The 21,268-nt window shown below is 42.5% G+C and overlaps 1 protein-coding gene across 5 annotated transcripts in view; it reads right to left on the bottom strand.

The window, feature by feature from the left end:
* The window catches only part of ZFPM2 (zinc finger protein, FOG family member 2), a 469,416-nt gene that overhangs the window by 345,143 nt on the left and 103,005 nt on the right, over positions 1-21,268 (bottom strand). For 4 of the 5 annotated variants that reach the window (XM_039524775.1, XM_039524770.1, XM_039524771.1 and 1 more), the window contains one exon: positions 7,416-7,574. The exons of the other annotated variant lie outside the window; for it this stretch is intronic. Coding sequence is in view for 3 of the 4 variants with exons in the window: in XM_039524770.1 (XP_039380704.1) it covers positions 7,416-7,574 (159 nt within the window). In the remaining variant the exon portion in view is untranslated. The remainder of the gene's footprint in view (positions 1-7,415; positions 7,575-21,268) is intronic. 5 annotated transcript variants of the gene reach the window in all.

Below are 21,268 nucleotides of genomic sequence, written 5' to 3'. Positions count from 1 at the left end.
ACACATTTTTCTCTGGCTTCATTCTCAAAAAACATCCGAACCATTTTTGTTGAAACTTTCCAAAAAATTTCAGCCTGATGTGGAAAAAAAATCAGTCAAAATGGCTGAAGTCTGCCCAAGTTATTTATAAGCAACTGTGGAGACTTATAATAAAAATATTATAAAGTAGAAAACTTTAATTGTAGAGTCTGCTTATAATACATCTATACTTAAACAATATTAATTTCTTTAAGTTCTTGATCCTTTGAAATGATCAGGTAGACAAGTGCAATTACTGACGTTTAGAAACTTTAACTGATGTTTAAAAATCAGATTTTTTTTTGATTTGGGAATTTTCCAAGTGTTTTGTTCTAACAAGCCATTTATGAGTTAGAGGGAAAAGAAAAACTAGACAAAATTCATAATTTGAAAAGTGGAAAGTTGTTTAATGACACGTAACACAAAATCAATTTAATTTGCTTCACACTTTTGCAGAACCATTCTCCTTTGCTTTCTATGTCTGGCAATCTTGTGGTCAAACCAGTTTTCCAGCCCAGAATTAATGGGTGGACATACAGTACAAGTCCAGTCATTCAAATTCCCTTTATTCAAAAACTGTAGTTTTGAAGTGCGTCCCCCATGAAGCCCTGTGTTAGTTAAGCATCAGCTAATAATTTCTCAACTAAACCCTTGCCATTGTTAGCACCAGAGATGGCTGGCTCAACCAGTTTAAATAATGGCATGGTATTTGTCAGTATCACTGGCGAAATAATGAGCACATTTTATGAGTCCATTGCACCCTATCACAACCAACTGCTGGAGATTATGGAAATGGAGGGGCTTACAAACCAGCAGATTTACAATGCTGATAAGACTGGGTTGTATTGGCACCTACTCCCAGAGAAGACATTGGTCTCTTCTGACAAGCATTGTACCCCAAGCTTCAAAAAGTATTAAGTAAACATCAGCATTACTCCCTTCATTCCCCATATCTCTATAGCAATGAAATTGCAGCTCAAAATAGCACTTCTGTTATCCAAATGCTTGGTTGTCTAAAAGTTCTGGATATCTCCCACACCATTTGACCAACTGGGAGTAGGACTTTATCAGGGAAGCTGGTTGCAAGGATGCTACCTCTCCATCAAACAGCCAGATAGAGCCTGACAGAAAACTCCCTCCTGCCAAATACCTTAAGTTGCCAAGTTGTTAATACCCATATATCCCATCTCAGTCAATTCAATAACATATGAACTCAGTCCTGCCCCTTTCCAATGATTTGTTAATTTCAATCCCTATTTGGGATAATTACAAACCTCTGGGCCCAATTCACAGAATATCAGGATTAGAAGGGACCTCAGAAGGTCATCTAGTCCAGCCCCTTGCTCAAAGCAGGACCAATCCCCAGACAAATTTTTGCCTCAGACCCCTAAATGGCCCCCTCAAGGATTGAACTCATAAGCCTGGGTTTAGTAGGCCAATGCTCAAACCCCTGAGCTATCCCTCCCCTCCACAGTCTGCCGTCTCTGTACATGGTTGGGAAGGGATTAAAAAGTAAACACTGTATACATAACACAGCACAGAAGGGGGTAAACATCAGCTGTGCTACATGCTCTTTGCCTATCTGGGTCCTCACTAGAACCCTTCCCTGTTCCCTTTTACCTTCTTTCTACAGGAACTTGGAAGGGTAAAAAGGGTTACTTCTGGGACTAGTCACTGTCTGTGGCACACTCCCCTTACAACAAAGTATTAACTCATTCTGCTTGCATCTATGGTGGTGAGTGGTGAGCAGGCAGAAATAACCAAAGGCAGTATGGATGGCTGCATCAAAAGTCATGATGTCATTGTGGGAGAAGGGTTCCTGGATCTACCCATTTGTTTTCTACTTTCCATGCAGACCTACAGGATGTGTGTGTTTGCAGGCCTCCAGTACTACCAAATCCAAGCATTCAAAAATCACGAGTCAGGCCACCAAATAAATGCATTTAGATTCTTTTTCTTTCTCTCTGGTTTCTGAGCCTTTAGGGTACACTCACTTCACATTTTCAATCTTTCCTCCACACCCAAGAAAGGTAGAAAATGAAAAAAAAAATCATCATGTAATCTCTAGATTTCAGCATCTGAGGTTTTAAGAAAAACACTAAATAGCATGAGACCCATGACAAAATCATGACAATTAGCAACACTGGGCCTCATTCAATAATGTCACAAACCCTTCCACTGGGAGGAGAGTGAAAAGGAAACTCTGTGAGATGAATCTCATTTACTTCGCAGGTGAGTTTTTCCCTCCTGTCTTTTGTCCACAGAAGGGGAACATGTGGCCTCATGCTACCAGTACTAAATTTCTAAGACACAAAACAACTCAACTGTAGCTGAGCCATTTAAATGCCTTCATACCAGTGGTTTTCAAACTTTTTTTCTGGCAACCCAGTTGAAGAAAATTATTGATGCCCATGACCCAACGGAGCTGGGGATGAGAGGTTTGGGGTGTGGAAGGGGCTCAGGGCTGGGGCAGAGGTTTGGGGGTGAGGGCTACAGGTGGGGCCAGAAATGTGTGGTTCAGGGTGTGGGAGGGGCTCTGGGCTGGGGGTTGGTGTGTGGAAGTGTGTCAGGGCGCTGGGCTGGGACTTCAGTCTGTGGGGTGGAGCTGCGGGGTTTGGGGTGCAGGAGGGAGCTCTGGGTTTGGGGGGGCTCAGGGATGGGGCAGGGGGTTGGGGTGCAGGAAGGGGTCAGAGCTATGGCCTGGGGGTGCAGGCACTGGGGTGGGGCCAGCAATGAGAGGTTTGGGGGGGCTCAGGGCTGGGGAAGGGGGGTGGGGTGCAGGAGGGGTGCAGGAGGTGGTCAGGGTTCTGGGCTAGGGGTGCAAGCTCTGGGGTGGGGCCGGGGATGAGGAGTTTGGGGTGCAGGAAGGGGCTTGGGCTTACCTTGGGCGGCTCCCAGTCAGCGGCGCAGCGGGGATGCTAAGGCAGGCTTCCTGTCTGTTCTGGCACCATGGACCATGCTGCCAGCAGCAGGTCTGGCTCCTAGGCGGAGTGCACGAGCGGCTCTGTGCGGCTCTTGCCCATAGAACTGGCCAATGGGAGTGTGGAGGCTCAGGGCAGGGGCAGCACGCAGAACCTCGTGGCCCCCCCACCTAGGACCGGACCTGCTGCTGGCCCCTTCTGGGGTGCAGCGTGGTGTCAGAATAAGTAGGGACTAGCCTTCTTTAGCCAGGCAGCACTGCCAACAGGACTTTTAATGGCCCAGTCGGTGGTGCTGACCAGAGCCACCAGTGCCTTACATTCCACGACTAGTACTGGGTTGCGACCCGCAGTTTGAAAACCACTGCCTTCATACTCTCCTATTCCATTCTTTTCCAGAATAGGTTCTCCATTTACTTCAAAGTGGGACTTTTCTTTTACACTGCCTCGGTTAGGAATTTTATGTGCCCCATAAAATAAGATAAGATAAGATAAGATAAGATAAGAAATTTTCTTTTAAATTTTTTTCCCTGTAGAATTTGCTGTGGATAGGCTTAAAGCTTCTTTTATAACTTATAACTACTACTATACATATCACCTGGAGAAATGAGCATCAAGAATCAATTGACATTCACTTTGAAGAATCAACAAATATCTTTACAGCTTCCAGTTCCTGGGATATATGATCAGGTTCATACCTAAACTTAAGACATAGTAACGGCAAGATTCTCCAAGTGTTGTACGCTTCTGTGAATGTTTAGTCAACTCAACTGGACCCTGACTGAACCAGTCATCTTTGGTCAAGGGGTGTGTCAGGGCTGCCCGCTGTCCAGCCAGCAATATACCATCACCATTGAGCACCTTTCTCCACAAGAGGTTCATGGAGTTGGTGCTCCAAGAGCTGGATTTGAGGATGGTCCTGTCAGTGTATGCTGACAACGTGCTCCTTCTGGTCCAGGACCCGAGCCACCTAGCATGGGTGGAGGCTTGCCAAGCTATCTATTTGGTGGCCTTCTCTGCTGAGGTCAACTGGGTCAAGAGCTCCAGCTGCCAGGAGTTTCCCAAGATCTTTTCACGTTGTCTCAGAACCTAGAAGCTAGTCTTAGCAACCAGGTTCATGGGGAGGACCTCCTTGCAGAGCCCTTGCTACACAACTCCCATCTAGGTGTGCAGGTGAGGGAGTCCCCGTTGATGCACCGGAGTCTGTTCTGGCTGTTACCATCAGGATTGGAGATTTCATGGACTACAATCAGGGGGACAGGGTCAATCCCTTGGCTGGAACATGTGAACTCTCCATCCCTCATGTCCCCCATCTTGTGCTCCAGGAGTTGAGGGCAGCCCTCACACCTGCTTCTTGTGGTTTTCTTTGAGTGAGTCTTTCGGGAGGGTGCTCCCTGCCTGATCCTGACCCCTGGCCCTCTGTGCTTCCCCAGCCACCCCCTACATACTGTCTGAGCTGGCTGTGAGACATACAGCAAGTCCATCTGTTAACTGCACCCAGGAAACAGTTGTATGTGCTCATGATCCACACCCTTCATTTCCTCATCCTTGTGTCCTGCTCTGACAACAAGTGGCAGGAACTCCTGCTACCCAAGAAGGGAGAGGCATCCCAGAGGGCTAATCCATATTCCACCCTGGTCCCACAGCCTGCCGGGACTATTAGTTGGCAGTTCCTTCATGGTGCCATGAGCATGGGTATGTACCTGGCGGGTTCATGACATTCTCTGACACCTGATACTTTTGCAGTGAGAGGGAGACCCTGGCACACATTTATATACCATTTCCCCCACACACACCTCCTGATTTATGCACACCCTAATCATGGCCCTACAAAGTCATGAGACCTCCTCATCAGCCTCCTCCTGGCACTGTACCTGGAGGAGGAAGCTAAATAGGGGGTGGAGGGTGATCTGTGACTGCGGGACCTACTTCTGATCCTTCCTCAAGTCACGTCTCTAGACAGATTTCCTCTGGGCTGTGTCCACTGGCTCCCTGGATGCCTTCGAGGAGTAGTGGGAGCCGTCCAGGGTTCTCTGCTCACTGTCCCCCCTCCAGATCCCTGATTTTATACCTGTGACCCTCACTCCCATTCCTGTTTTTCATTTGTTGTCCCTCACAAAAAAACAGCAAGATTTATAAATATACAAATTACTATTGCATGTAAATAAAATAAGGAAGAAAACACGTGTTTTCATTCATTCACACAGAACAGGACTATTTTCAGGGATGGGCTCTGTAGAATGGGTAGACTTTCTAAGCAGTGTGAGTATACAGTGGAAAGCAATAGCTGCATCAGCCCGATATGAATCCTTTCTCAGAGTCCCCTCCCCCTCCTCTGGAGTCATATGGCATTCTAGACAGGTCAGAGAGGACTTGGGAAGAACTGGCATGCTGACCATCCATTTGAAAGTTAAAAATCTTGAGCTACATCACAAAATAACTATAGAATAATCCCAGTGTCTGGCCAAATATTTCCACTAAACCAAGCAAACTATTATCCAGGGTAAGCATGAGCAACCACTGAGCTCATAATGGGTGCAGTGTTTGCCTCTGGGAAGGAGTTCCACACTCCTTCCCAGAGGATGTTGTGAAGACCATAACAGAGTTAAAAAAAGAACTAGATAAATTCATGGAGGATAGGTCCATCAATGGCTATTAGCCAGGATTGGCAGGAATGGTGTCCCCAGCCTCTGTTTGCCAGAAGCTGGGAATAGGTGACAGGGGATGGATCACCTGATGATGACCTGTTCTGTTCATTCCTTCTGGGGCACCTGGCACTGGCCACTGTCAGAAGACAGGATACTGGGCTAGATGGACCTTTGGTCTGACCCAGTAGGGCCATTCTTATGTTCTTAATGTTAACAGCATTTAGCTCATTGTGTTTTTAAAGTATTTTCATTTATCATCTTGTTCGGTCTTAATATGATAAGCCATTTAGCTCTGGGATTCAAAACTGCATCTTTGATTGTTTGTTCTCCGAGGTGCCATATCCTTGCTAAGGATCAACTAACTAACCCTTCCTAACATAGTCATGTGTGTGAGAAACTTACAGAAGTTGTGTTTTCTCGCCTTCTCCACTCTCTACCACCTACCTCTACTTCTATGGCAACCAGCACTCTATAGGCCTAAGCCTATGGGCCTAAGCCTTTGACTGCACTCAAAGAGGCTTGTTCCAGTTTGCCTAGGAAAATCATGAATGATAAACTGGAGACCACCAAACTATCCCAGTGAGAAAAAAATATCCCACTGCCCTAAAGAGAACAGAAAGAAAAATCACTGAAACCAAACTTCCTGGGTCGTTGCGACTAATAAGCCAACCATTACCACAAAGGTTCTAGATATTGGATGAGCATCCTTAGCTGCAGAAGACAAACAATAAAACAATCAAAAAGAAAGAAAGAAAGTTAAATCAGTTTTTCATAAAACAGAAACCTTTCTGTCAGCTGGATTGGGAACAGCATGCCCAAACACAGGTTAAGAATGCATTGACATATTTCATCGTAAAATAAATGTATCTTCAATAACCTACAACTGATGTACCAAAAAGGCATCTACAACTTTAAAAGCCCTCCTTTCTGCAAATCACTGACCTCACAGTGCTGACAGTGTATCATCAATGAGCACTATTTTAATTCAAGAATCCAAAAACACAGCAAGCTTCCTAACATGGGCAAGGAAGTAATGAAGTGGCCTGCTGTATTGCCAGCTCTCTGTCTTATGTGATGGATTTCTGAGGTTCATTTTAAATAGTTAAGATAAATATGTTTTGATTACCAACACTCTAGAAACTGAGTTCCAGCTCTACCATATTGAAATATTTGCAGTAACTACCATATATACTTGTTCATTAGCCTGTTCATTTATAAGCCAACCCCTCCAAGATGGTTAGGTAAAAATAGCAAAAACTGTATGACCCTTTCATAAGCTGACCCTATATTTCAGGTGTTGGCAAACTCTGACTCCTGGCCCATTAGGGTAAGAGTGGGCCTGAACGTTTTGTCTACCTGGAGTGTTCACAGGCATGGAACCCCTCAGCTCCCAGTGTCCGCGGTTTGCCGTTCCCAGCTGCATGCCACTTCCCGCAGCTCCCATTGGCTGGGAACGGCAAACCGCGGACACTGGGAGCTGAGGGGCTCCATGCCTGCAGACGCTCCAGGTAAACAAAATGATAATGTATTCAATATTCAATTAAATGATTCCCCAGAGTTTAAAATCATCAAATTTTGGTGTAGACCCATTTATAAGCCAACCCCCACTCTTTGATGCGTCACTTTTTTACCAAAAATATTTGGCTTATGAACGAATATATACAGTACTACCAGATTAAAAGATGACTCAACAAGAGTTGATCATTTTCTTAATTTAAGGGTTCTTATTAATAGGGCTTTTTCTGCATTTCAAACACCACAAAATGTTTCTGATCAAGTGCATGTGCACGTATCGGTTTCATTCCCTCAGGCACTGTGCTGCATTGATTACCTTTATTACAAAAGTATTCCACTTCTTCACAACTCAAATTCTCAGGCTCAAACTCTGCAGAAAAGCTTTCCTCCAGTGGAAAGTCTTCTTTTGAGATAATGTCATTTTCTTCAGACAGGCACTCTTCCTCTTCATCGTCAATGGCATCTTCAAGGGGCCCTTTAAAAAGAATCAGGGACACTGTACCAAAATCATCTAACAGTAATATGAAATAAAAGCCTCATATCTTACAACTAAATTCTACAACTAGGGTCTATTCTTCAATTGCTGTGATAGGAATTTATTAGAAATGATCAAATAACATTTATCAGATAATTTATCCAATGTATTGCAAAAAAAAAATGTGATTTTTCACATCATTCTGCCAGCTCAGTGAATAGCTCACATGTATTTCAAATATGCAAAATATTGTTATATTTTTGGAATAATATGTGCAAATTATCTGCTTTGTGCTTTGTGCTATTTAAGCCAGCCATTCCTAATAATAGAAATGGAAGTTATATATGCAAACCCCACTTGTATATGTGGAAGAAGAGTCCTTTTTATGTTCTTGTGTTTGTTAGATTTTTTTAATGTTACATTAAATTCTAGTGCTCATTAAATTTGCTTTACAGACCTGAGTCGTCTATTCTTTGAATAGTTAAAGCACAGACAGGGACAATGCAAGTTTCCTCACATCGCCCTGCCATTGGGCCTCAACTCTGCTCTGAAGAGACCAGTTACAAATAATTCTGTAGTCTCCATGGCCACTAAGTCCTTGGCACAAAGTCCTGATACCTCTTTAATGAGGTACCAGTCAGTGGCAATTCTGCTGATTTTTTTTGTTTTGTGGACACACAGCTGACAGAAACTGGACTGAGATTACCAATTCATTTCACATAGACCAAACACCCAACAGATGGTAACTACGTTTTGTCACTACTAGCCTGGGGGCAAGGTCAAATTTGCTGATGAGCAAATAATGAGTACACTTTATGTTCATTTGTTAATATTAACTACCTGGTAAAGACATCTTTCGCAGATGTACAATTTTACCCGAGATTTTAATAGAGATTGGAAATAATGGAATGTATTTTAACTGAAGTGAGATTTTAATAAATTCTATACTTTTCAAAATTCATATTAAAAGTGGATTTCAAAAAGAGATTTCAAAATACATGGTTGAGACTTGAAGAAAAATTACACCTTTCTCTCTCTGATGAAAGCATGGCCTCACTTATAATTGACCGAAGATTTCTTGCTAAAATGAAACATAGTTCTCTAATGAAAAAATGTAATTTGTACTTATAGGATAGTTTTCCAGTATTATTTTTAATACTTCTATAATACTGATACGCAGTACATAAATGGTCCTATTGCATTAAATGAAGAGGGAAGGATAAAGTTATTAAAATACACTGACTACTGGAATTTCTTATGATTTATTAGGAATCTGTGATTACCCCTATTGCATCAAAGTAGTCAAATTCATTTTTGGCTAGATTGTGCAACCCTTGCTCTCATAAATATGATATTCGTCTTTACTGAAGTCAATGGGTGAGAGATTCCCAGCTGGCATTGATTTCAATGGAACTATGCCAATTTACACTGCCTGAGAATCTGACACAATGGGTCCACTTGTCTGAGGACATACTCACCAGTATAAAGTAAGGGTTGCACAATCTAGACCTTTCTCATAAAGACTGAATCTATGCCCAAAGAAATTATTTGCATATTATCAATAATGTGCCATTATCATCACCTGCATTTTCTGGCAGTCTTGGGAAAGCATGTAGTTGAGTGGCCATGGACATGGAGATATGGACACCATCTATTCCGGGGTGGGGGGGGGAGGATTATTCCAAAAAAGAGTTGAGCACATATTGGCAGGGAATCTGGGGAGAACTTGGAATGTCTAGAAGTTCAATCTCCAGTGCTATCAGTGAGACACCTTACATGACTTCTAATTTCAGTTTTAAAATGCAACTTCAAAAACACCCACCGCAAATTATGCAATTTTAAATATGAGTATATAAAATGATGGCACTTTTGCCAAGTTGGAAAATGACAAATACATTTTATTGGTTATTCTCATCTCTCTTTTCAAGATTTTTATTGAAGACACGTTCATTTTTTAATTTTATAATGATTTTTGTGCAAAGGCATTCATCCATAAACCCTATAAAAACACCAAGAGGTTAAATTAGAGTTTTTCAAGTGTCCCTGCATCTATACGTATGGTAAGTGAACAAAAGAACACAAATGTTAAAGAGATTTTCACAATTAGTCGTAATTGGGGAAAGTGTGTTCACATAGATCATCAAAAATCAAAGAGTAGCATTTAAATTGATACACAGAAATCTTGCAGTTTGCAACAGATGATCTACTAAAAGAGCCTTCTACAGTATTCTGATTCTATTAAACAATGAAACTGTTCTAAGAGATTTTAATCTTTGTGAGGATGGAGGAGAGTGGAGGGGAACGGTGTGGGTGTGTGTAAGTCCAACCAGGCATAAACATCATGTTCCATATCTTGCCAAAACTGGTCATATGTCTTTAATGTATTTTTCAAGCAGTTTTTATTTGGATGAAATATAACAGTCCACATTTCAGCAATCTGACTTCCTGCTGAAACATTATCTTATAGTAATTTTAATTTCCAAATAAGAATTGCTGGAAAATATATTAAGAATATCTGAGCAATTCAGTTTGCATGTGTGAGGTGATATTTATGCCTGTTTAGAGATGTTCTTTGAAGGAGTCACCAGTATGTAGTCAGCACCCTAATAATCACCATTATAAATTAAGGAAAAGAATAGATATGTAGTCCATATATATTCACTTATGGCAGTCCTGGAAATATTCACTTTATAAGACACATTAACATTATTTTCAAGTAGTACACAGAATGTCACATATAGTTCAACAAATGTCGGTAGAGAGGAGGACATGGTAGATCCAAAAAGCAGCAAGGGGGTTGAAGTTATGGTGGTTGGTTGGTTTAAATGAAGCTCAGATTAAAAACATTTTTATCAAACTTTTTTGTGGGTAGATGCCAAATACAGATACACATATATAATTCCCCAATTTGTGCATGCATCTGGCTAGAAAAGTGTAAATTTCATCACATGCATGCAAAATCACAGATTGTAGGTATACATCTGAATTTGGTTTTATTTTGTGCATACACATCTAGATGCCGATGCACAAATCCCCAATATGTGTACTCTAATGAAGAAATGCTTGCCTACCTAGACATCTGCAGGCACAGATCAAAGAATCATCCACATACACAATACTCAGGGACGAAAGTCATTCCCAAAAAAAACTATGCTGACCTTTACTGAAAATGAATGGTTACATTCAGCTAGGGGTTAACAGTAGATTTTTTTTTTAATTTTCATGATTCCATAGCATTGTATTTCATTATTAATCCATTTAAAAATTGATCCTGCACCCAATTCCGCTGTATCCCAGTTCCACTGAAATCGATCCTGTCCAGAATTTTGAATTGGTTATTTGAATGGAACTATCTTAATTTAAAATTAAAGTCACAAGGACAACAATAAATATGACATTAAAAAGAGTGGAGGTCCTGAGTTTTCTCTGATGTGGTGTTTTTCCCTCAATTGTCTGCTTTCACTAATTTTGCTGATGTTACAGCACTTTAGATTACTGATTGCAGCTTCATCAGTTCCTAGCAGAGCTGGTGCTAGGCATAAGCAGGCTAAGCAATTGTTTAGGGCCCCCAGCAGCTCAAAGCGGCCCCTATTAATTATTAGCATGTGTTGAGTGGGGAGGCCCCAAAAATATTCCTGCTTGAGGCCCCCAATGGGCTAGCACCGGCACCCATTCCTAGAGTGAGTTTAGACTACATTGTGCTTCCTTTTAACTCCTTGCTTTAATGTAATGATGTTATCAGTTATTAATCATGCTTTTCATTTTACTGTACAATTATAGTATACATACATTATTTATGTTCCTATTTTATTTTCATTTATTTCAACAGAGACAAGCGCCATTCTTTATTTTGATGAAAAATGTATTAAAAACAGAGTTGGCAGAGTGTGAAATATTGACACCAACCAAACATAAAATAAAGCAGCAACAGTGCAAATCAAAATAATTCCAACTCCTAAAACTCTTCTTAGGTGTGAGTGCCAACTGGCTTGTGATGGGATTAGATCCTTGAAATCAAATAATAAAATTTAAATCCCAGAAGGTTTAGGAGTTTAGTTAAATGGTTAATTCCAGGGGAATATGTAGATTTTTGTCTTTTATTCTTACTTCCATAAACTTGTGTTTTGATTTTTATAGTGTTTTCGTAGTAGGGCTGTGTAAAAACATTAGATGTAACCTAGGAAAAGGTAAACCTCAAGTGTTTCAGATTATTTAGATAACTTGATAAGCAGTTAAGAATTTCCAAATACACTTAGATAAAAAAATCTTAGTTTCTGATCTTAAAGAAGCTACTGTGTAGGCAATTGAATTCTCCAGTTCTTCCCCAAGATTTCAAACTGAAAAATGGGAAAATGTTTACTAAAGAGCAGATCTCAGTTTCCACCTTCCATATTAACTTGTGTTTTGGGGGGGAGGGGGCGTTATAACCAATTTTATTCAGATGTCCATAATCCTACATTAACAATTAAAAATAAATAAAATAAGGGCAATAGACACGAGAAAGGTAAGTAAAATTAATGACAGCAATGAAGGAGTGAATTCAGTAAAGAACCTGTGTGGCTTAGTGGGCACAGTAGTCCACTTCAGGAAATCACCACATATAATTTGATACAAATAATAATATCTAGTCAGGAGAGGCTGATGAGTGAACTCCATGTTCCTTCATGGAGAAAATTATTTCTGATTGAGGCCACTTGGCAGAGCAGTGTGGGGAAATCTGAACTCTAGTTCCCTAATTTGTATCAGATTTAAAAACATGCAAGCACATTTTTTTTAGTATGTTTAGTCTCTTAACAGTTAAAACATAAATATTTACCTTCACTTTATATACATATAAAATATATATAAAAAAGTGACCATTTTTCTACAGCACAAAATAGATACGACACTAGCAGCCCTGATCCCTACTTTCTAAAGATAAAGGTAAATACAAATCTAAAAGGGCAAGTGGCATGTACAAAAAAGTGACTAAAAGCATTTCAGACAGGCAAGATGGGAGTGAAATGTCATAAGAAAATAGCCCTACATTCCTTTAAAAGAGAAAATGCCTATTAAAATTAAATGCTTCTTCATGACACAAACAGCACCTGACCCTGTAAGCACTCTCGGTCTAATGCACCAATGCACTTCTCCAGTTTTATACTGGTGTAACTCCAACAAAATCAGTGGGGTTAGAATGGCATAAAACTGGAGAAATTCAATAGTAAATCAAGTCCTTTGGCTCCAATTCATCAGACTACTGGTAAGCAGCAAAGCACTTAAGCATGTGCTCAAAGCACATGTTTAAGGGCTTTGCCACACAGAGATAGCCTTAAGCATGTGTTTCAATGCTTTGCTTAATGCTATGGGAAAGTCTCTCTGAGGACATGTCTACACTACGAAATTAGGTCGAATTTATAGAAGTCAGTTTTTTAGAAATCATTTTTATACAGTCAATTGTGTGTGTCCCCACACAAAATGCTCTAAGTGCATTAAGTCGGTGGACTGCGTCCACAGTACCGAGGCTAGCGTCGACTTCTGGAGCATTGCACTGTGGGTAGCTATCCCACAGTTCCTGCAGTCTCCGTCACCCATTGGAATTCTGGGTTGAGATCCCAATGCCTGATGGAACAAAAACAGTATTGTGGGTGGTTCTGGGTACATGTCGTCAGGCCCCCCTTCTCTCCCTCCCTCCGTGAAAGCAACGGCAGACAATAGTTTTGCGCCTTTTTTCCTGGGTTACCTGAGCAGATGCCATACCACAGCAAGCATGGAGCCCGCTCAGCTCACCGTCACTGTACATCTCCTGGGTGCTGGCAGATGTGGGACTGCATTGCTATACAGCAGCAGCTTATTGCCTTTTGGCAGCAGACGGTGCATTATGATTGGTAGTCATCGTCGTTGTACTCCTGGGTTCTCTTTTAGCCAACCTCAGTGAGGTTGGTTGGGGCACCTGCGCAGACATGGGAGTGACTCAGCCAGGTCATTCCCATCTTCTGCTGAGCACCCAGGAGATGATGATGGCTAGCAATTGTAATGCACCATCTGCTGCCAGCCTAAGATGTAAAAGATAGATGGAGTGGATCAAAACAAGAAATTGACCTGGCAATGTGCACATCATGCTGATGAGCTCTGCATGGTCACCTGTGCTGATGAGCTCACTACACTGGCCAGCGTATCTGAGTTGAGAGCACTGTCCAGAGTGGTCAAAATGGAGCACTCTGGGATAGCTCCCGGAGGCCAATACCGTCGAACTGCATCCACATGACCCCAAATTAGACCCGGCAAGGCCAATTTCAGCACTAATCTCCTCGTCAGAGGTGGAGTAAAGAAACCGATTTAAAGAGCCCTTTAAGTCGAAAAAAAGGGCTTTGTCATGTGGACAGGTCCAGGCTTAAATCGAGGTAATGCTGCTAAATTTGACCTAAAATCGTAGTGTAGACCAGGTCTGAAATTCTTAACCCATTAAGTCATGAGTGGTTAACTTCCTTCCTAGTCAACCAGCATTCTGACAGCAGCATCATAAAACAATCCTCTTAGCAAATTAAAAATGCTTCAGAATGTCTGGAATCCTGGATGGTGAATGGCTGGGGAGAGGCTAATGTGATATAATTATTATTAGTAGTAGTATTTAATAAGTCTTCTCTAAAAGCCATTATACACTGCTGAGTCTTAAAACTTGGTGGATCCCTGTGATGCATTTTGTATGATCTTGCTGAAACTCTGAAAATTCCCCCCAATAATGTGCTGCCACGAATATAATACTATTAACCTGTATTAAAACCCAGGTACCAGGTGTGAATAAGCTTACAGACAGAAGGGGCATGGGTTTTGGAGAATCAAACCATTTGTTTTTCTATTTAAACAAAAACATTTTCTTCTAAACATAACCAAAGAATGAAGCAACACCAGTTTGCCAATAAACTTGCTGGAAATGTTTATTATCAGTTTCTAAAGATTAAGCCAAGAATATTGAGAAGATAACAGCGTGTTCAACTTGTCTCATTTTAAATGTGGAGGGTGAAGAGAAGACATTACAAAAAGTGGTCCTGGGGCTTCCGTCTCTTGAAAAACATCAGAAGAATGTTAGGACATTAGAATAACTGGTACAACCTGATCCATTCCAAAGATAAATAATTTGTCCTTCAAAAAGTATTTTTATAAGCCCCAAGAAATATCATCTTTGGTCAGCATGATTTGACAGCATCCTGAGCGGTTCTGAAGTCTGTCAGCAGCAAGAAAAACATCCTGGTTTTTCCCTCAACTTGATGAAAGAAATTTGAACAAGGAGTTCCTGCAAACATGCTCCAAAGTTCCTCCTCCAGCACATCACTGGCTTTCCCCAGAGTGACAGAACTGGTTTTCAAATTGCATTGGTTCACCACTTTTACAGTAGACAAAACTGTAAATACCAAATCACTGTCTTCTGCCAGTGGGAAGACATGGAGTGTTGAAATATGGAAGATGAGCCCATGTTGATAGGAGTAAAACAATAACATCAATACAACAATGAGAAGAAATACAAGCAATACCTTTACGGTTACCTATTTTCCATTTTTTGGCTTTTACCTCAGGGCCAGGACGCCAAGACTCTATTCAACCACCATCTGGCTACCAAGTTTATAATATTCCTCACAGGATGGGAACTCACAAGTTAGGACATATGGTTGAATAATGACATCCAGAATTTATGAAACAGAGCTTCTGGCTCATACTGGCAACTTCAAGAACGCTTTAGATTTTTTTCCTACTAGGTTATCTCTCTCAAGCTAGAAACATGTGACATGATTCTATGACTATCTTTCAGAATTACTGAACTCACTTTGGTTCTCAGTTAATGCTGATTCCAAATGGCCATCAATTTTCACTGGAGAGTAAATCAAAGCTAGACTTCCTCCTCCCTCTGGAATTTCAGCATAATATCTTCATTACGCAGTTCCCACCAATATGGGAAGCAATGGCCAAGCCAGGCAGTTAAATTCCAGTCTCTTGCTGCTTGGCAGCATATAGCAGTACATAGAAAGCCAACTGTAAGATGAGTATCTTAAAATTATAATGCACACTCCTAGCAACAAGTGATTGGCAGTCAGACACACACCACCATATTTGTTCAGTAAGTAGAAAAACTTAAATATCATTCATGCTTACCATTCTGATAAATAATATCAATCTAATACTTAAAGAAAACTATTGTCTCTTTAGACTATGGTTGTGCACTGTTAAACTTAACAAAATCCTTTTTGCAATTCTCAGATTTCCTAATGTTACATTTTCAACAGCTCAACTCAGATGCCAACTTGTAGATACTCATTACCTTGCGAGCACATCTTAAACTCCTCAGATATATCTGCTTTATGTATTGTCGTAGTAGTTTAAACGTTTCTTAAGTTTTGAAAAATTCGGACAGTTTGAGAGATACTCCATATACTTTTAATGAGCAATACTGGTGGAACCAGTTATCTCAAACCGGTGGAAATTTTTTAAGTGCACCTAGTGTACAACAATTTAATGAGATGAGGTAGGAAAGAGAGGTGATCTTTGGACACCGTTAATCCACAACAATCTGATGTAATTGAGCTTAACAGGAAGAATAATGCTGTATTTCTGTAAAACACACACACACACACACACACACGGATTTATTTTAAATGAGCAAGTTCTTCCTGCAGCAACTTACTTTTAACACAAGTTGCATCAGGGGATCTGGTAGGAAGGAAACATTTTTATTAATTTTTTCCCTTATCTGCAAGAAGAATGTTGATTTTTTTTTCATTTACGTTCTTTGCCTGCAGGTAGCAGACCAAGAGAATCATATAGTAGAAATTTTTCCTTTTGATTAATTTCTTTCCATGTGTTATGTTATTTCGTATATATAATTGATTTCAGGTTTTGCTCATAGCTGTACATCTTTTTTATATCTGTACCCACTGCCTTCCTTCAATCAAGAAAGTTGAAGGAAATTACCTGAATTTTGTTAAGTTTATTAAAAAAGAGCTATGTGAATATTTAAATTGAGTTTTGAAATGCTAATACAAGAAAGATATTAGAGAATGTTAATGGTGGGTTCAATTTGACCCACAGACAATTGTAGAAAGGGTCAAATTTTATTCAAATTATTTCTTTACAGTAAAAAATATGAACTCTTTGATTTTATAAAAGTGGATTAATATTCTTCACTGCTAGATCTTTGGCACTTTGGTGCATGACAGAATTAACTCTGCTTGTGCATAAACTTTTCAAAGATCTTTAAACATTCTAGAAATTTGGAGCTTCACTTTTGTCTTGTCTTCCTTTCTCTTACTATTATCCACGAGGCCACAATGAAACTACTGAATGACTATTATTATTTTCTTCTTAGAGCCTAGGTCAGAATACTTTCTAACAAATGGAAGTGTTGAAAGGGGTTGGTTCCAAAATATGCATGAGGATATATGGAATTCCACAGGTTAACCATTAGAGCTCAAGTTTCAATTCTATGGAAAAGTATGTGTTCTGATACATTTCTAATCAAATTCCTTTTTAAGTGGTCGCCTTCCAAAAGTGCACATTTTGACCATTTCAATAGCAATAAGTGATTGTCTTTATTGCGCTAGGTCAGAAGAAAATTCATCTGTTCTATATGACCACCCTAAAATGCACAAAACAAATTTATTTTGTTATTATTCTTAAAATATATGTGATGTGGAGTGAAGGGGCCCTTATGATTGTTTTGTGACCCCTTTGGTGGAATAATAAGTACAAGAGAACTGTGTGGGCACCAGTGAATTGGGTCCCTTTTGTGCAACACAATATTACAGGAAATACTAGCTAGCCTTGCAACCTAGCACTACCATTAGGTTTGTTTTGGGCCTGGTTAAATACAGTTGTGATGGAGGTTAGGGAAGAGGCTCCTGGATTCCTTTTCTCCTCTTTGGATGTCTTTCTGTGGGAGTACTAAATTGTTGCTTTATTGTGAGCTCCTCAGGGCAAGGATTGTACCTTATAAGCCTGTAAAGTGCCATGAACACCTGTGCTGTTAAATAATATTTTTAAAGATACACCGAGGGAGTGGTACTGCAACCTATTTAACAGTCCCTACCCTATTCAGAAATGATCACTTCCAGAAATCAAGGTCAGCTGAATCTATAATGCTGAGTCAATCCTTTCCTCTGTACTAAAATGCACAAAGGATTGCCAGATATAGGGTTGCCAACTTCCTACTGACACAAAACTGAACACCCTTGCCCAGCCCCTCCTCTGAGGTCCTGCCCCCCGCTCACTCCATCCCCTCTCCCTCTGCCACTTGTTCTCCCCACCCTTCCTCATTGGCTCATTTTCACCTGGCTGGTTTAGGTGGTTGGGGTGAGGGAGCAGGTGAGGACTCCAGCTAGGTGTGCGGGCTCTGGGGTGGGGCCAGAAATGAGGAGTTCAGGATGTGGGAGGGGGCTCCGGGCTGAGGCAGTGGGTTGAGATGCGGGACAGGGTGATGGCATATGGGCTCTGGGGGTGGGGCCAGGGATTAGGGGTTTGGGGTGGAGCAGTGGGCTCTGGGCTGGGGGGTGGAGCCGAGGGGTTCAGAGTATGGGAGGGGTCCCAGGCTGAGGCAGGGGGTTGGGGTGTGGGAGAGGGTACGGACTCTGGACTGGGGATGCAGGGTCTGGGGTAGGGACAGAAATGAGAGGTTCACAGGAGAGGGCTCCAGGCTGGGGCGAGGGTTGGAGTGTGGGGAGGTGAGGGCTCTGGCTCGGAGTGCAGACTCTGGGATGGGGCTGAGGATGAGGGGTTTGGGGTGTAGGAGGGTGCTCCAGGCTGGGATCGAGTGCTTCAGTGGGTGGGAGGGGGAACAGGACTGGGACAGGAGGTTGGGGCATGGGGGGTGAGGGTTCCAGCTGGGGGTGCAGGTTCTGGGGTGGGGCTGGGGATGAGGGGTTTGAGGTGCAGAAGGGTGCTCCAGGATGGGATCAAGGGGTTCAGAGGGCGGGAAGGGGATCAGAGCTGGGGCAGGGGATTGGTGCGTCGGAAAGGGTTCAGGGTGCAGGCTCCAGGTGGCGCTTAACTCAAGCAGCTCCCAGAAGCAGTGGCATGTCCCCACTCTGGCTCCTACACAGGGGTGCGGACACGTGGCTCTGCGCACTGCCCTGTCTGCAGGCGCCGGACCCGCAGCTCCCATTGCCCGCAGTTCCTGGCCAATGGAAGCTGCAGAGCTGGTGCTTGGGGCGGGGGCAGCGTGCGGAGCCCCCTGGCTGCCCGTATGCATCGGAGCTGGAGTGGGGACATGCCATTGCTTCCAGGGGCTGCACAGAGCCACGGCAGGCTGGGAACCTGCCTTAGCCCCGCTGCGCCACCAACCAGACTTTAAACAGCCCACTCACCGGTGCTTACCGGAGCCACCAGGGGTCCCTTTTCGACCAGCCATTCCAGTCAAAAACTAGACACCTGGCAACCATAGCCAGATGTGCTGGCAATATGGACATCTCTCCAGTAGAAACTGGACTGAGTTCACATAATTGCATTAAAAGAAAAGATGTTGCATAGAGTGTATTAACAACCAAAAGCACAAAACAGAGTGTTTGTTATATTGGGCTTCTAGAATTAGAGTCACAGCTCTTTCTTGTGACATTATAGGCCACATTAGCCATTTTACTTTAGCAGGCATTATTAGAGTTTCACAGCATTATTTGCAACTTGGTCATGTCCTTTGAAAAACATATAACAGCTATCGTTAGAACATCTGTCTACAATCTAAATATATCTCCAAACTTTCAGCTCCATTTGTCTCTGACACTAAACAGATGATCCATGTTTTGGCCACTTCCAAACTATTATTTACTACTTTTATGATGTTCTTGAGAGGGTTTTGCACGAAATACAGTTTGTACAGAATTATATAATCAGGGTTCTTATCCTTACCACACTTTCAACATACCGGTACATCTATTTTCCTTGCACTAGCTCTTGCATAAACTGGATAAGGGAAAGGTAAAAAGTGATGAGCAGGACCAGAAAAGCAAGATGAACCTGGCTCTGCATTAATGAGACTGCTACTCTACAGCCACCAATAATGGGATTTTCAAAAGCGCCTCAGCAGCTTAGGCTCATAGAGACAAATTTTCAAAGGTATTTAGGCATCTAAAGATGAAGACAGGCACCCTGGGTAGGGTTGCCAGGCATCCAGTTTTCAACTAGAACACCCAGTCGAGAAGGGACTCTGGCAGCTCCAATTGGCACCGCTCACAGGGCCGTTAAAAGTCCAGTCGGTGGTGCAGCAGACGCCCGGGGCTAAGGCAGGCTCCCTGTCTGCCCTAGCTCCGTGCAGCTCCCAGAAGCAACTGGCAGGTCCCTGCAGCCCAATGACTCATGAGGCCCATGACCAATGGGAGATGCAGGGGAGGTGCCTGCAAGCACAAGGGCAGCACACGGCGTCTCCCTTGATGCCTATGCATCTAGGGGCTCCAGGGAACTGGCAGTCTACTTCCTGGGAGCCGCAGTAAGTGCCACCAGGACCCCTCACGCCTCACACCCATCCCACACCCAACCTCCCTGCCCCAGCCCCCTCCTGCATCCCAAACTCCTCATCCCCAGCCCCATCCCTGAGCCCACACCCCCAGCCAGAGCATGCACCCTCTCCCACACTCCGAACCCCTCGGTCCCAGCACTGAGCCCTCTCCTGTATCCCAAACCCTTCATCACTGGCCCCACCCCAGAGCCTGCTGCCCCAGCCAGAGTCCTCACTACCATCACCCCACATCCCCACCCCATGCCCCAGCCCGAAGCCCTCTCCTTAAACCTCTCATTTCTGGACCCACTCAGAGCCTGCACCCCCAGCCCAGAGCCCATACCCCCTCCCACGCCCCAACCCCTTGCCCCAGCCTGGTGAAAGTGAGTGAGGGTGGGGGAGAGCGAGCAACGGAGGGAGGGAGGGAGGATGGAGCAAGTGGGGGCGGGGCCTCAGGGCAGGGTCAGGGCAGGGCAGGACAGGGGTGTTCGGTTTTGTTCAATTAGAAAGTTGGCAACCCTAACCTAGGGCAGTGTTTCAAAAGTGCTTAAAGAGGTTAGGCACCTAAATACCGTGGATTATATTTCAAATTAGGAGCCTAACACACTTAAGTGCTTTTGAAAATCTCCCTAGGTCACAACCGTCCTCCTTTGGAAATATGATCCTCAACTCCCATTGACTTCTATGGAATTAGGAGCCTACCCTGAGTAAGCACTTTTGAAAATCCCAAATAAAGTTATGCCTGCCCAGTAAACTGGAGTAAAGTTTGAAAGGCAAATGTGTAGTTAAATACTTCATTATGATCAGATTTATGTTTAAGCCCATTTTCTGCTCATGCCCACTTTCTTAACCTGTACACTTGTGAAGTAGGCAGTGTAAACCCAGGGGTTTTGATATTTACAGAAGACAAGTTACTTGCACCCAAATGCAGCCTCTGCTTACAAACAACTCCACACAATAAACAACCGTATACTCCACACAAGACTTCCATGCTCAAGGTTTAAACAGTTAATGATCAGCACAAGATTCTCTGATAAACAATAAATTGCCTAACCAAAATAAAAAAGAGACTGCTATTCAGAACATACAGTATTAAGTTGTGACATATAAAAAAACAGACAATACAAATGTTATACCAAAATGTTGTTACTGTGTTCATTAAAAAAGCAAGACAATAAAACAACCAACTGACATAAAAAATTAAATTGAGCACACTCTGAAATACTCCCAGTGGGACACA

Source organism: Mauremys reevesii, linkage group 2, assembly GCF_016161935.1.
Source record: "Mauremys reevesii isolate NIE-2019 linkage group 2, ASM1616193v1, whole genome shotgun sequence".
Lineage (NCBI taxonomy): Eukaryota > Metazoa > Chordata > Testudines > Geoemydidae > Mauremys > Mauremys reevesii.
The sequence above is the reverse complement of the archived record's forward strand: the minus strand, read 5'-3'. Positions and strand labels throughout refer to the sequence as shown.